Source organism: Paramormyrops kingsleyae, chromosome 22 (assembly GCF_048594095.1).
Source record: "Paramormyrops kingsleyae isolate MSU_618 chromosome 22, PKINGS_0.4, whole genome shotgun sequence".
Lineage (NCBI taxonomy): Eukaryota > Metazoa > Chordata > Actinopteri > Osteoglossiformes > Mormyridae > Paramormyrops > Paramormyrops kingsleyae.
Window position 1 is genome coordinate 9,988,365 of NC_132818.1, and position 13,983 is coordinate 10,002,347.

Here is a 13,983-nt window from a genome sequence, read left to right on the forward strand (position 1 = left end):
GTTTCGCCGTGTTATATCCCACCTCGGGAAATAGGTATCGGGAGGACTTCATGAAGAAAGTCAGGCCCAGCCAGTGATAAAATTATTGTTTAATTTTGTTTCTTTTGCAAGTAAACCACAATCAGTGCCGACTAGTGCAAGGTACGTTTATGAAACTTAATTTAAGCATTCGTTTTGAAGTCGACATTTGTGTTGCGTGTTCAAATACAATCCGTATTATTGCTGTTTACCTGAAGTTGAATTTCGTATTTTATTACTGTAAAATTAGTAAACAGGTAAACAGTGCAATTAGAATATGTTTAAATCGTGTCACATCATGCTAGTAGAATTCTAGGAAATGAAAGTGAAACCGGACGGTGTCGCACGTGATATCTCGCTCTGCCAGACTTGCAGAAACTCTGACTTTAAGCTGTTTTTAAATGTCATATTTAAAGATGAAGTGCCCAGGGTGTAAGCATATGGTTACGGAGCCGTCGGCCAAATTCTGCAGTGAGTGTGGCCAGAAGTTGCCTCGTCAGCAGGAAGCCGGCGCCTCAGGTAATTGATACGCCCATGTCAACAAAAAACTAAAAAATAATAGTACCTTCTTAATGCATTTTTAGCTTGCCACAGTGCTTTCCAATTACTTATATAAATAAGTCAATTTACTAAACATAGAAGTGCGTTGCTTGGGGTTATCATTTTCTATATGTGATGTAAAGATACGATAAGGATGCCACAGAGTGTTTTTGTTACATGAAGTTAAAAATAAGAACCGTTACATACGAGTACCTGTATCTTTACTGTTCTCTCTTGTATCTAATTTTATAATATCATGTCCTGGCAACAGAAATGAGGCACGGTACTTATGTTTTAAGTGCTTTATTTGCAGTCAGCACATGTTGTTATTCATTTTGTTGAGACTGTATCTCTAAGTCTTCTGTTCTAGTAGGTTTGCACCCCTATATAAATCTTTCTGTCTATCACCATCTGATAGATTTCTTCAGTGAAACCTCAGGTTCTTTTAGAGTTGTATGATGAGGCAGGTTCCTTAAGCTTAAGCAGTTTAAGACAGAAGGAAGATGTTACAGTAAGATGTTCACACACAGCTGGTTTAGTGTCTGTCTGCGTCTGTCTCTGCCCCCCCTGAGGGACTCAGGCCCTTTATCTATGGTCTTCATACAGACTCCTGGAGCCGGGGGGTCAGACGGCCTTGGTGAGAGCAAGTTGTATGAGAGGCAAAGAACATGATGAGCAAGTAGCAGGGACAGAAAGAAATATAAAAATAAGAAATATGAAAGATGAGTGAACTAAATGAACATAATTAAATAGCTACAAATTAAGTAGGGAAATCCCTCACCATCCCAACATTGTCTTCACTCGACTGTTGCTTTATTTTTATCATGCTGTTCTAGCGCAGTATGGTTATTGCATTCCAGATCATTCCTAAGCATAACACAAGCAGTCTCTGAAGGCATCACAACTACATCTTTTATAAAACAATGAAATGCCACCCAGACTGTAATTGCCTACATGTCATTGAAGTGTGTAATATTTGTGACAACTGGAAAACTGGACTATAACAGTGCTCAGGGACCACAAGGTAGTCCCCATTTTTGCTGGGAGGGAGCAAATACGTGGGAGGGAGCAAATACGTGGTCTCTCTGGGGGTTCCCGAGGACTGGGTTGGGAAACACTGGACCATAATTTCCGTAGTACCCAAAAATATTTTATGTGATGAATGCTTTTTCTACTGATCCCAGGTCAGCTTCACCCGGCTGGTGAGGTTAAGGTACAAAGTGGGACGGAGCAGGAGACAGAAAGTGCTTCAGTCTCCATAGCCAGGCAGGCTGATAACACGTCTTCAAAAAGGTCTGGGGACGAACCCAGCAGCAACATCAAAAAAAAGGTACGACACACTCTGTGTTAAATGCCGGACAGTTGGTTTGTGAAATTGCCTTTGTTTGGTCTATAATTCACTTTTTTATTTTTCATTTTTTCCTCCATATTTGAATGTGCATTTGTGAAACAGTGATTCAAAATGATGGAATGGTAGTAAATAACGTCAAATGTTACCGCATGTTAAACCTAAATTGGCCTGTGTGTATCTTGTTAATAGCTTCATAATTAATATATGCAATTTTATGTTTAAATATCTGAAAGTGAAGCTATGCAAAAAAACTTACACAAAATGACATTAAAATGTAGAGAAAAAAGAAGAAGACCAAGAAGAAGACGAAAAAGAAAGAGGAACTAGACCCTTTACAATCTGAGGCAGTGACCTCTGAACTCTCTGAAATATCACTGTCTGACCAAAAGCTGGGGACGCACAAGGCCGATGAGTCCTCTGAAAGTGAGAGCTGCGTTACTGACGTGGATGAGACACAGGACTCTTTGCAGGACTCCTCTGATCTATCTTCATTGCAAGAGGGGAGTGAGTTTGCTGAGACTGGCATGGCGGAGAAGGCAGATGTCAATCAGGGGCCGGCGTTGCCTGGCGACTCTGCACATGAGTCAGAGAAAAGTCAGACTGAGAGGGAGCAAGTCGGCCCCAATGTTGGTGATCATCTTCTGGCTCCTGACCTGGATACAAACAAGGTCAGTCTGACCTAGGGTTGCAAAATTCTTGGAATTTTCCCGTTAATTCCCATTTATTCCTGTTAATTCCTATGGAAAGTTTCCAACTCTGAATTTCCCAGCTTAACTTCCCATGGAATGGAAAGTGTCTGGAAAGTTTCTGGCAATTTTCTGCCCCTTTGCAACCCTCTGACCCACCCCCCCACATATAAAAATTAGTCTGATGGAAGTAATTCAAGAAGAAAAAAAAAAAAAGTATTGTGGCTTCCAGTGTTTTAAATGTAGAGTGGCACAGTTCCTCCGCTCATTACCTCACAATCGGCAGGGATTCCCCCACTGCCAAAGATCCTAGCCAATCACAGGGCATTTTCACACATTTATGCCTAAACTGATTTCAGTTGGATAAGGCGTTGCTGAAAATAGTAGGAACAGAGTTTGTATTTGTTTACTGCTTTTTGCTAGTTTTTGTAATTCTAGTATAACATAATGTGAAAAATAACCTGTGGTTAAACTCTGGGCGGATGTTGAGGTGTTGAGGTCATCTTCCACACTTCTGCCTTAAACACAGGTGGATCTTGTAGAATGTAAAGATAAGATGGGTCCAGTTGGAGGGACAGTGAAAACAGAACCAAGTCAGAGTCAACCTCTGAACACAAGCAGCCGGGGTGAGCCGGAAGCAGGGACCTCGCAGCAGGCGAACAGAGACCAGAAGGCTCACGTGGACCCAAGTGCAGATGTGCCCAGGAGGACGCGACAAGAAACAAAAGCTGCTGAACAGAACAAGGAAACGAAGGCTGGAGGAGAGCAAAAGGTTTTTGGCCCAAAGACAAAGCAGCAGGTAGGGTGTTCTCTCAGAACTTCAATCTGGATGTTGTGAAGATGAAAAGTAAATATAATTTTGAAGTCAAAAAGCAAATAATAACAAAGTACTTAAAATGAAAACTTGTTTTGTATGTTATTTGAGAAAAGAGACTTTCATTCTTGCTCTGTCAAAGAAAATCCTCAGCTTTAGTTAGATTTTTTTTCTCTTTCGAAATAGGCCAAGGGTGTGGTGTCCCACACTGACCCAAAGACCAAGACTGAGAAGATGGAGGTCCAGCAGTCTGCCAGTGCCACAGGAGAGTCCCAGGGAGCAACAAGCCCTGCTCAGGACACCAAGAAGGAACCGCGGGAAGATGCCAAAAAAAAGAAAAAGGAGGGCGAGAAAAAGAGGGCAGAAGTGACTCCGCCTGAGAGGTGACGTCTCAGTTTGTAGCCGAAAGACAAAAAAAAGAATGAACAATTGACCAAATTCTACAATATTTAATTTAATGGCTATTTGTCAAGAGCTTTCATTGAGAATTTCTGTGAAGGAATTAAAAAAAAAAACATCTTAATCAATCAGGATGTTAATTTGAGGTGAACAAAATGTAGTAAATGCACAATTACCAGATTAAACGGTGCTATTGTTTTCAAAAAAGGACAAAGTATCCGTATGTCCTTAATTTCAGAGTCTTCACTGGAAGTGAGCCGATTCCTAAGGGGAAAAGGGTCACTATTTACTTCCATGCTGTCCTGTCTAAAGATTTCAAAATAGACCCCAAAGAGGACAAAGTTTTCTTGAGGGCTGGTAAACTTATTGGCTCATGGGATGAAAACGCAGCCGAACTTTCTGTGACTCGGTAAGTATTCTTGACCACCATGTATAGAATAAGTAACACAGACGTTTGACCAGTGCTGTATAATGACAGGAATTTGCCGTTAGTTCCTTAATGTCAAAGGCAAGCAGCTGCAAGAGGCTGCACATCTGGTTATGTTGAAAATGAGGCTTTTTTTCTGATCCTGTTCTGTAAAGCAAAAAAAAAAAATGCTTGCAGGTCTTTTGCAGTTCTGTATAATTACTAGTATTGTGAAATAAGATGTTATTTCACCCCTTGCAGGGATCTGGGAAAGCACGGATTTCTTGTACAAGGAAAACTGGAAACGACAAAAGAGGCAGTTTCTGTTTCCATACCCTACAAATACGTCGTTTGGAAAGCCAAGAAAGAAAAACCAGAGTTTGAGTATATCTACAAATCGGATACAGAACGAAATGTCGACAGGTGTCTCTTTGTCAAGGAACATCTGCTTAACGAGGAAGGTATGGTAATTATATGACATGTATTTCAAAAGAAGTATTTTAAGGACAGAACAGTGTTTAAAACACCTTTAAAATGACACACTGGTGATTTTCCTTTTCAGGTGAATGGCACCAGTATGACGACATCATCTGCATTGAGCCTTCGAAAGGAGTGTTAACCCGCCTGAAAAATGCATTCTGGCCCGAGAATGAGAGAAAGGTTGTTGATGGTCGGAACATCGCGGGGGAGGTCATGCTGGATACAATCTTTGACCTGCTTCGTAGCTGGAGTGATGCTAACCTGAAGAGTTTCCATAACCAGCTGAGGCAGTTTCATCAAGTCTATGGAAACCCCTTTGTGTATGAAGAGAAGTACAAAAAATGGGACTCGCTACGTTATGGTGAACGGGAGGTGGGTAGGCAAAACGAGTGCATACCGATACCTTCCAGATATATTTGTGTGGGGAGAAATGGGAATGTTTTGCATTAAAATAGGGGGCTCTGTTTAAACACTTGGGCTCAAGTCTGAATGCCATAAGCTGCCAGTTGTGATGAGCTGTGGCGTGGCGTAATTAGGAGAGCAAATAGTCAAATCAGAGTGTTTTTTTCTTTTGTCTAGGTGAACAACCTCATGAAAACATTCATGCTGCAGAATGTTCTCCCTCAGATGACGAAGGACGGCCTAGTACAGAGTCACTTTTTTGGAGACTCTTTAAAAGCCGGCCTGGTTTTCTTTCACGTCTGTCAGAAGTACGCAATCGGGCTAAACCATGCAGAGTTATCACAACTATGTCATACCCTGTACCTTCCAAAGATGCAAAAAGAAAGTTTTCAGCAGTATTGGACAGCTTTGCTGAAACCTCTCTCAGTTTTTGAAGCGTGAGTACACAGCCTTCTTTGTTACTTATTACATATGTTACATACCCGCAAATGTGTGATTTTTAATTTTTTTTTCTGTCGTTCAGATTTTCAGGAATGGTGGTTGACCTAATTCTAAAGTTGAGGGAGAAAAAAATTCTGCAATGGATCCTCCTGATTCCTCTTCTTCACTTCCTGAAACGAATGTCTGAGCCCTTTGAACCTGTCCCACTGACAAACAACCACAAATACTACTATTCGTGGGCTGGACTGTCAGGTCTAAGGATAGCAGACACAGCTCTAGCAGGATTTGATAACAGGTGCTTGTGCAGTTTTGTAACTTTCTGTCTCTCAGAGGTTCCTCCTCATTTCCACTGTTACTATTTGGGCTTTTAACTGTGTATAAACACATTTTTGCTCTTTATCTTCATAGGGGTAAAAAATAATTTTCAAATGTTCTCTTCATACCTCGTCACATTTTGTAAACCCAAACATGCAGCCAAGATTTTATTTTATATTTTTTACACAAACGGTACTATATATAATATAGGCTGTAGGTCACAGTTAGATGGTATCATTTTGAAAGATCTGTATTGCTTGTACAAATAACGTACTGTTCATGTTGAGATTGGTTACTTTATCCTTTCACAGGGAAATGTTACGCATCATGAAAGCAAACATTCACCTAACAGAGATGGACCGACTTCTGCCTCGGTCCTGGATGTCCTTAATGACTCTGGAGCACCTTGTGCCGTTCATGAACGACATACCAGTTGACCTGCTGGAACTTCTTCATTTAGTTGCTTTTAAAGCACCTCCAATAATCACATATTTGAATTCTGAGGTAGGTTTTGAATGTTTCATTGGTATTATCTACGTATTTGCTTTTAAATTGATGACGCTCTTAAGATTTGTTTTTCTTCCAGCAGGAGATATCAGATTTGCTGAAATGCATTCAGATCAAATGTATTGACATAGAACCACAGGGCAGGTAATAATGTCTTTTTATTTCAACTCAATGCAACATTATTAATGTGCATGTATTTTTAACCCTTTGAACAAGATGTGTGTGTGCTGAATTTCAAAAATGTACAAAAATTTACTTGCTGATTCAGTGAAACCTTTATAAAGACAGGTTTAATATACATGCTATGGAGTATGTTTTTGAATATATTTTGGTCAACACTAGGCATAGTGTGTCTGTTGTGATGCTACTTTTGTTCTTTCAGAATTAGAGGAAAGGTCTTCACCCCATTTTTTCCTCAGTTAAATTTTTTTTGTATTATTTCTCATTTGTATATAGTTTGCATAATGAGGATTATAGAGGAGAGTGCTTAGCAACATCTGTAAAAGTTCTCGAGAAGATCTGCACAGGCTTTAAATCACCATCATATACCACGGATTTCACAATTCCTGTGACTTGCATCAACATGGTCGCGACTGTTTCCAATTTCGGCCATTCTTATGAGACACCGGTATGTGAAACCTGATGATAAAACCCTTGAAATTGATTCCACTAAAATTTATACATCTCTTTAAATGACAAGGGTATAAAAATGTGAACAATTTTTACTCTAAGTTTCTGTCAATTTGTAGATGAAACTCTAATGAACTGTCGACGACTGGAAAGTGTTGTCGTCTAATGATGCTTTTCCACTGTCACCACGAACCGAGCCGAACCCGAGCCGGACCTCAAAGATTTGGTTTTCCATTGTAAATTATGTGAGCTGTAGCCATGCTGACATGGCTGGTCAGGTCACCACCATCTGATTGGTCGAAATGCACGGAGATGAGCGAGAACCAGAAAGATACCTTTTTCACTCTGGCTTTTGCAGATGTGTAGTTTGGGCAATGGGAGACCGGAGAGGTACAGGCACAACTTTGTATACAGGCAGAAGATCAGATCGGCCGACACCAAATTGGCAAGTGCAGTCAGAGATGAAAAGGTGTATCGGGACATTGCCAACACACTCAAAGCTGTGGGAATATGTCACACAGCAAAGCAGTGCGGGGAGAAAATTAGAGAACTAATAAAAAAGAATATTAAAAAATGAAAGATCATAACAATAAAAGTGGTTTTACGTCACTGTTGCACTCTGGCTACGCCTTTACTGAGCTCACCCTTCTGTAGTGGAAAACCAAAACGAGCTGGAACTGTGCTGTAACTAGTCTGTCTTTGCCGAACGGCTTGGTTACGGTTTGGTTCCTCTACGCCAGTGGAAAAGCACCATGACTGTTGAGGAAAGCTTAGGTATGTTAGTATGCTAATGCTTACCTGTAAATTACGAGTGCAACTGAACTGTTTACTGTGAAGGTGAAGCAAGATCCCCGCGGAGGCCAGCAGAAAGAAAAGCGCATGCAGATTCTATCGGAAGCCATGAAAATAATGAGGGGATGCATGAGTCAAACTTTGAAGAACAGGTTGTTTTATGGTGCTTATCTGTCTGCATATTTTTCATCAGAAATTGAGGTAAATCTAAATCATTACATAATTAATTTGGAATTGTGTAATCCAGGTAATAACATTTAGTTTGCAAAATATAATTTATTTCTTTTTTAAATACCCAGATATGGAACAACATTCTTTCTCTCAGTTTTGGCAGTGAAGAATTTACAAAAGAATGGAGGCAAACATTTGCTACAGACCTGGAAGGAAAAATCAAACAGGCAATGAGTCACTTCTTTTGACAATAAAGAGCTCCTCAGTAATCATCAGAACATTTTCTGAATCTCTTTTTAATTATCTTTTGTGCTACAGGAGTCCTATATGGACCAAATTGAGATTTACTGCAATAAAATGGAAGAGCTGACCAACACACTTCCTTACATTGCCAAGACAGTAGAGAAATGTGCTCTTCAAGCTGTCAACTCCGTCTGCCAGGTAGGGTGCGGGACATTTCACCTTCTGGATGATCTTAGCTTTGGGTACCGTATTTTATGTGGCGATGTTGGTCGAAAGACCTTATGAGAATTTTCTATTTGGGATGTTGAGGTATATTGATGAATCAGGTGAACACAATGGTTGAAAACTAGTTATCTCAAGTTAAGAGCAACAACAATAAATACTGTGTTGGACGTTGACAGATAAAATGTACACTAAATAAATAAATGCAAATGTAATAAGCAAACTGGTCATTTAAGTGTAATGAAAATTAAGCACATTTTCACAGTATAATATTGATGTACTGTATTCACATTATTGATGTTTTTGTTTCCTCCAATATACCGTTGCTGCTTCCATCATTACCGACTCTACACATCTTACCGTTTAATTTCCTGATTTTTTTCACATCACCATATGCAGTGTCCTCAATACGGCTGGTGTGACAAAGTTACACTTAACTTATTTGGCTTGGGTATCGTTTGGGTTTTTTCTGATACCAGTGCTAAAAGGATACTTTAAAAACCAGATGGTGCCAGAATGGTTTCCTGAATCGGTACTTAAATAAATAAACAAATAAATAAGGAACCAAAATCTTTGCGATACAGTCTGGTTCTGCATTGCGATACAGTCTGGTTCTGCATTGCGATACAGTCTGGTACATACCATATTGGCACCACGTTTTGGTACCCAACTGTACTTCACTTACAACTTTTGCTTTGATTTTGATTAGTTAATTAGAGTTTGTGAATATAGTATATTTAAAATATAGTATCTTTTCCATAAATAAATCAGTAAATATGGAATTTTAATTTCAGTTCAGTCATACTGTCAGAACTAGTTGGCAAAATCATTGTCAACAATGTAGATACTTGTGTGCAACTGCTGCTATCTACAGAATTATCTCAATCTTTCATTTTAACAGAACAAATCAGAGCAAAGTCTTTTTGAGAAATTCAAAATAAACTGGAAGTATGGAAAGCTGGTGTCGGCCATTATTCAGAAGTCCTGGCCCACAGACTCTAGTGGGACGTGCTACTTGGATGGAGATGAGGTGGTGCTCCAGCATCTTCTGAACTGGACTGCTGCCAGGAACATCTTTCAGCTGCTTGGTATGTTCACCCCCCCCCCCCCCCCCCCCCACACACACACACACACACACACACAGGTTTTGTAATGATGTCTTTGTGGGGACTCTCCATTCATTTTTATAAGCAGAACCCTAATTCCTACCATGACAACATTAACCCTAACCCAGCCCTAACCCCAAACTAATTTAATTTAATTTGGTGATCAGTGTTGACACAGCACACAGTGCACAACACCGAAATGTGTCCTCTGCATTTAACGCATATGTGACATAGCAGGGGGCAGCTAATTCAGCACCCGGGGGAGCAGTGCTTGGGGGCGGTACCTTGCTGGTCAGGGATTGGAACTAGCTGTGATAAGTTAGTCTACTGCTCTAATCTTTGTAATTTTATTGATTATTATGCATTGATGTGTAGTTTATTAAAATATAGCATTTATATGTTGTCCATCTTCTTTTCAGATACAGATGAAAGGTTGGTTAATGAACTTTCAGATGATGCCAAGGAGAAAGTAGTTGTTGCAAGTTCAGCCTTTGCATCAATTTCAGAGAAGTTCATCTCTGGAAAGATGTCAGTCGGCCTCCTGAACTGCATCCTGGAAAACCAGAGTGTCTTTGTAGAGCTTCTGCAGATAGGTAATGACATGAGCCAAGTGGTCCAGTGAAACTCTTACATTCACTGACATTCATTCATTGTTGTGGTTGTCACCCCAGAAGTAAGGTGACCACTGTTTTTCCTAGTCATTATAATTAAGCTCCATTATGTAAAGATTTTGTTAGGAACTCTAATAATAAGTAATTTCTTCCGTTATTTTTTTAAAAGCAAAATATAATTATACTTATGCAAGAATAAGTTCATGATAATATACATGATATGTTTTCTGAAGCAACTCTCGGATCATAAAGTGAACCTTTTTCACTTACATTGATGATTTCTGCTATTAATAGCATAGGTAATAAGATGAATGATGTTCTACACAGGTTACCTGTCTAACAATGAGCAGTGTAAGGACAGGGCCAACATGAGGAGGCTGATGCAGTGGAGAAAACAAGAGGTGACGGCAGTCTTCAGGGAGAAGCAGCTAGTGGAGAGCTTGCTGGTCATGTGCCGCAAGCTGGAGGAGCACATCAAAGGTGTGTGTGTTTATGTGCTTTATGTATGGTGCCTGTCAAAAGTTTGGACACACCAAGCCGCCTACAAAGCCACCTAGTGTTGCATCACATGACCTGGCCACCTGACCTAAACACAGTAGAAATGATTTCGGAGGAGTTTGACCAGAGAGTGGAGGAAAACGGCCAATCAGTGCTTGGTGTATATGTGGGACCTCCTTCAGGACAGCTGGTAAAGCGTCCCAGGAGGCCACCTCATGAAACTGGGGTAGGGGAGACAGTAGGGGCAGCCAGTCCATGGAGCAATTGGGGATAAAGACAATGTTCAAGGGCCCAATGGTGGGATCACTCTGCGGACCCAGGGATTTGAACAAGCAAACTTCTGAGTCCCAACTAAGAGAGCTGCCCCAGAAACAAATTAATTTAATACTTTTTGGGTCAGTGCATAATTTTATGTAGCTTATGTTATAGTTTTTATGCCTTTATAATATTTCTAAAATGTAGAGATTACTACAAATAAACATTGGAAGATGTGTCCAAACTTTTGACTGGTCCTGAATTTCATTTAAAGAATTTGTGATACTACTTAATGCTGTCATGCACTATTGATACCTTTATAACGCATTATAATAGTCGGTATAAGAATTAATACTTTGTACTGAATTATGAAGGTATCTATAGTACATTATAGATGAGAGCTTCATGAAGCATTCATAATGCATAATAAATATGGGTAAAATGTATACCTTTTTATAAATATTTATGGCCATGTTTATAATCTTTATGAATACATTATAATGTGTTATGAATGTGTTCATAGATTCTAATACACATTGCATTTAAAGTGTTACTGAAATTATGTGTACAATATTGCATAATTGGCAGTAATTACATTTTTAAATTTTGGGGTGAATCAGAATAATCTTGTGTTTGGATTTCAGTTGACTTGAACGACCTGGAACAAAAACAACAGATAGATATCAAGTCGATGACGTTGGACTGCTTCATGGAGGTTCACCTGCTTGATGAGATGGCCTCTGATCAGTCAGGCATTGTGACGTTCTTCCACCTTAGTGACAAAATGAGGCAAATGGCAAAGACCCTGGAGACTGTTAAAGACAGTTTCATTTTTAACACGTGTTGGGAAGACCAAGCAAAAGAAATCTCAAAGACTGACGATGACGAAGAACTCTCAGAATCTGAAGTGGAGAATGAACCACTTGAAATGATAGATGATGAGATTTTTCAGCCATGCTATAGTAACTATGAATGGATCTACAGAAATGTAAGGGACGGTCAAATAACACTTAAGGATGTTGATGTTATCTTTGAAGCTTATAAAGAAAAGTATGCAGAGCTGAGGCTAGATCTGGAGATAATGTGCCGAATTGACCATACTGATGATGGACAATGGATTGAGAGAAGAATCCAGCAGATTGAACAGTACCATGAGCTTCACTTGGCTATAGAGTCAGCCCAGGTCATCATGAGTGTGAAGGAGACACTTTGTCTTAAAGGCAATTTCGGTGTCCTGGAAACCCTACTTCAAGCTGTAAGTGAAGAAGCTGTTGTTTTTTTCCTTATAACATCAGAACATCAATATAAAGTTATATATATTCTGTTTTCAGACATCTATAGACTTCAAGGAGGAAAGTCTGGATCGCATTGACAATGACCTGATGCAGGCCAAGAAGATTCTGGTGGACATCACAGAATCCCGTAGGCAGTGCCTTCTAGAACTTCACCTCAGAAAAAACTTTGTGATTTGGGTCAAAGAAGCACTTGAGGGTGAGTCAATACGTAATGCCAAATGGAGCGATGTATCTGAAAAAATATGATTATATTAATCTCTGTCCAATGAAAACTATGCATCTCCAAAAATCTGGAATGTGAAAAAATGCATTTTCTCTGGAGCTAATTTAAAATCTAAACATAATGACACTCCAGTACCACCATAAAGCCTTTACACAGGCATCAATGAACAGTTTGTTTTAAAAGGACATACAAGGATTGTTGTCAGGGAGGCAAATATGTCAGTGTCAACAAGATACAAGTTATATTCATAAATAACAGTGATGATAGTTAGCTAGCTATCAGCATTCATTTGTTAAAATGTTAACTAGTACAAACATAAGTACTAGTTAAAGGACTTCATAAAAGTCTTTTCGTTGGTCAGTTACAGTAGATGTGAAATGTTATCAGTAGACAGCGGAGAATAGGTATTCCATTTAGAGTAATAATAATAATAATAATAATAATAATAATAATAATAGATACTTTTTTGATCCCTCTGGGGAAATTCTCTTCATGCCTCCCCCAACTTGCTCTCTGTAGGTGAGAGCAATCACAATCATCAAAACGTGGATCTATGCGGTTTCATTGGATAGAGACAGTATATTTATTTTTATCTCTCAAAAGTGGCTTGAACTGAAAAATGATAGTATACTGTGAATTCAGACGTTTTCTCCTTACTAACAGATATTAATGAGCTGAAGGTTTTTGTGGACCTGGCCTCCATCTCTGCTGGAGAGAATGACCTGGATGTTGACCGCGTCGCTTGTTTCCATGATGCTGTCCTTGGCTACGCTTCCATGCTGTATGACCTAAAGCCCGATGCAGGCTTCCAAAGCTTTAACGAGGCTCTGAAGAAACTGTGGAAGGCTTTTGAAAATGATTGCAATTTGCCAAAGAAACTAGTAAGTATACATGTGTGAGAAAATACGGGTCCCGAGGGCCAAGCGTGTAAACTTCAGCAGCAGTGCAGAGTATAGTTTCTCACTATATATGACTTATTTTGGCATTGTGTGCTTGATCAACTCGTTGAGAGACTTTCCCAAATGTAATTTTCCTTGTTTTTAGCGTGATACTGCACGTCACCTGGAGTGGCTGAAGACGGTCAAAGACAGCCATGGCTCTGTGGAACTGTCCTCTCTCTCTTTGGCTTCAGCTATCAACAAGAATGGCATTTACATCATTAGTAGCCAAGATCACAAGAAGGTTCGTTTTTCAGTTATTTCCAGTGTGAATTCCTTGGTGTTTTTGCAAAGACAGATGACACTAAACTTCTGTGAAGAATGTCTTGCTCTGAGAAGCAATCGGCGAGACTGAGTTCACTGCATTTAATGATTTACTTAACGTTCCATATCTTTTCAGGATGTACAATTTCTGATTATGTTGGTCTCTGTTGTATCAGCTGAGTCTAGAAACAGTCCTGCAGCTGAAGATTCCCGAGGAGCATGAGGAGGGACAGGAGATGCGTTGCTATAACTTGGAGGACCTGCGGGAGCTACAGAACAAACTCATGCTGATGTCTGGAAAGGGAGAGCAGGGGCAACAAGAGGTGGAGCGTTTTGCAGAGGTGAGACTCACCATCACACATTTTAATCAGTGTAT

General features: G+C 39.7%; 1 protein-coding gene across 4 annotated transcripts in view; it reads left to right on the forward strand.

Annotated features, from left to right (window-relative positions):
• rnf213a (ring finger protein 213a) overlaps nucleotides 1-13,983 on the forward strand; it is a 43,383-nt gene that overhangs the window by 680 nt on the left and 28,720 nt on the right. For 2 of the 4 annotated variants that reach the window (XM_072704742.1, XM_072704745.1), the window contains exons 1-25: nucleotides 17-141; nucleotides 435-537; nucleotides 1,743-1,888; nucleotides 2,188-2,577; nucleotides 3,125-3,394; nucleotides 3,596-3,792; nucleotides 4,047-4,217; nucleotides 4,476-4,675; nucleotides 4,777-5,066; nucleotides 5,274-5,533; nucleotides 5,620-5,832; nucleotides 6,164-6,356; nucleotides 6,439-6,503; nucleotides 6,816-6,987; nucleotides 7,827-7,982; nucleotides 8,081-8,179; nucleotides 8,271-8,393; nucleotides 9,319-9,505; nucleotides 9,943-10,116; nucleotides 10,462-10,614; nucleotides 11,532-12,142; nucleotides 12,219-12,378; nucleotides 13,069-13,286; nucleotides 13,450-13,587; nucleotides 13,784-13,948. In XM_072704742.1, coding sequence (XP_072560843.1) covers nucleotides 435-537; nucleotides 1,743-1,888; nucleotides 2,188-2,577; nucleotides 3,125-3,394; nucleotides 3,596-3,792; nucleotides 4,047-4,217; nucleotides 4,476-4,675; nucleotides 4,777-5,066; nucleotides 5,274-5,533; nucleotides 5,620-5,832; nucleotides 6,164-6,356; nucleotides 6,439-6,503; nucleotides 6,816-6,987; nucleotides 7,827-7,982; nucleotides 8,081-8,179; nucleotides 8,271-8,393; nucleotides 9,319-9,505; nucleotides 9,943-10,116; nucleotides 10,462-10,614; nucleotides 11,532-12,142; nucleotides 12,219-12,378; nucleotides 13,069-13,286; nucleotides 13,450-13,587; nucleotides 13,784-13,948 — 4,854 coding nt within the window. In that variant the 5' untranslated portion in view covers nucleotides 17-141. Of the gene's footprint in view, nucleotides 1-16; nucleotides 142-434; nucleotides 538-1,742; nucleotides 1,889-2,187; nucleotides 2,578-3,124; nucleotides 3,395-3,595; nucleotides 3,793-4,046; nucleotides 4,218-4,475; nucleotides 4,676-4,776; nucleotides 5,067-5,273; nucleotides 5,534-5,619; nucleotides 5,833-6,163; nucleotides 6,357-6,438; nucleotides 6,504-6,815; nucleotides 6,988-7,826; nucleotides 7,983-8,080; nucleotides 8,180-8,270; nucleotides 8,394-9,318; nucleotides 9,506-9,942; nucleotides 10,117-10,461; nucleotides 10,615-11,531; nucleotides 12,143-12,218; nucleotides 12,379-13,068; nucleotides 13,287-13,449; nucleotides 13,588-13,783; nucleotides 13,949-13,983 lie in introns of those variants that run through there. The other 2 variants (XM_072704744.1, XM_072704743.1) reach the window with 2 other exon arrangements.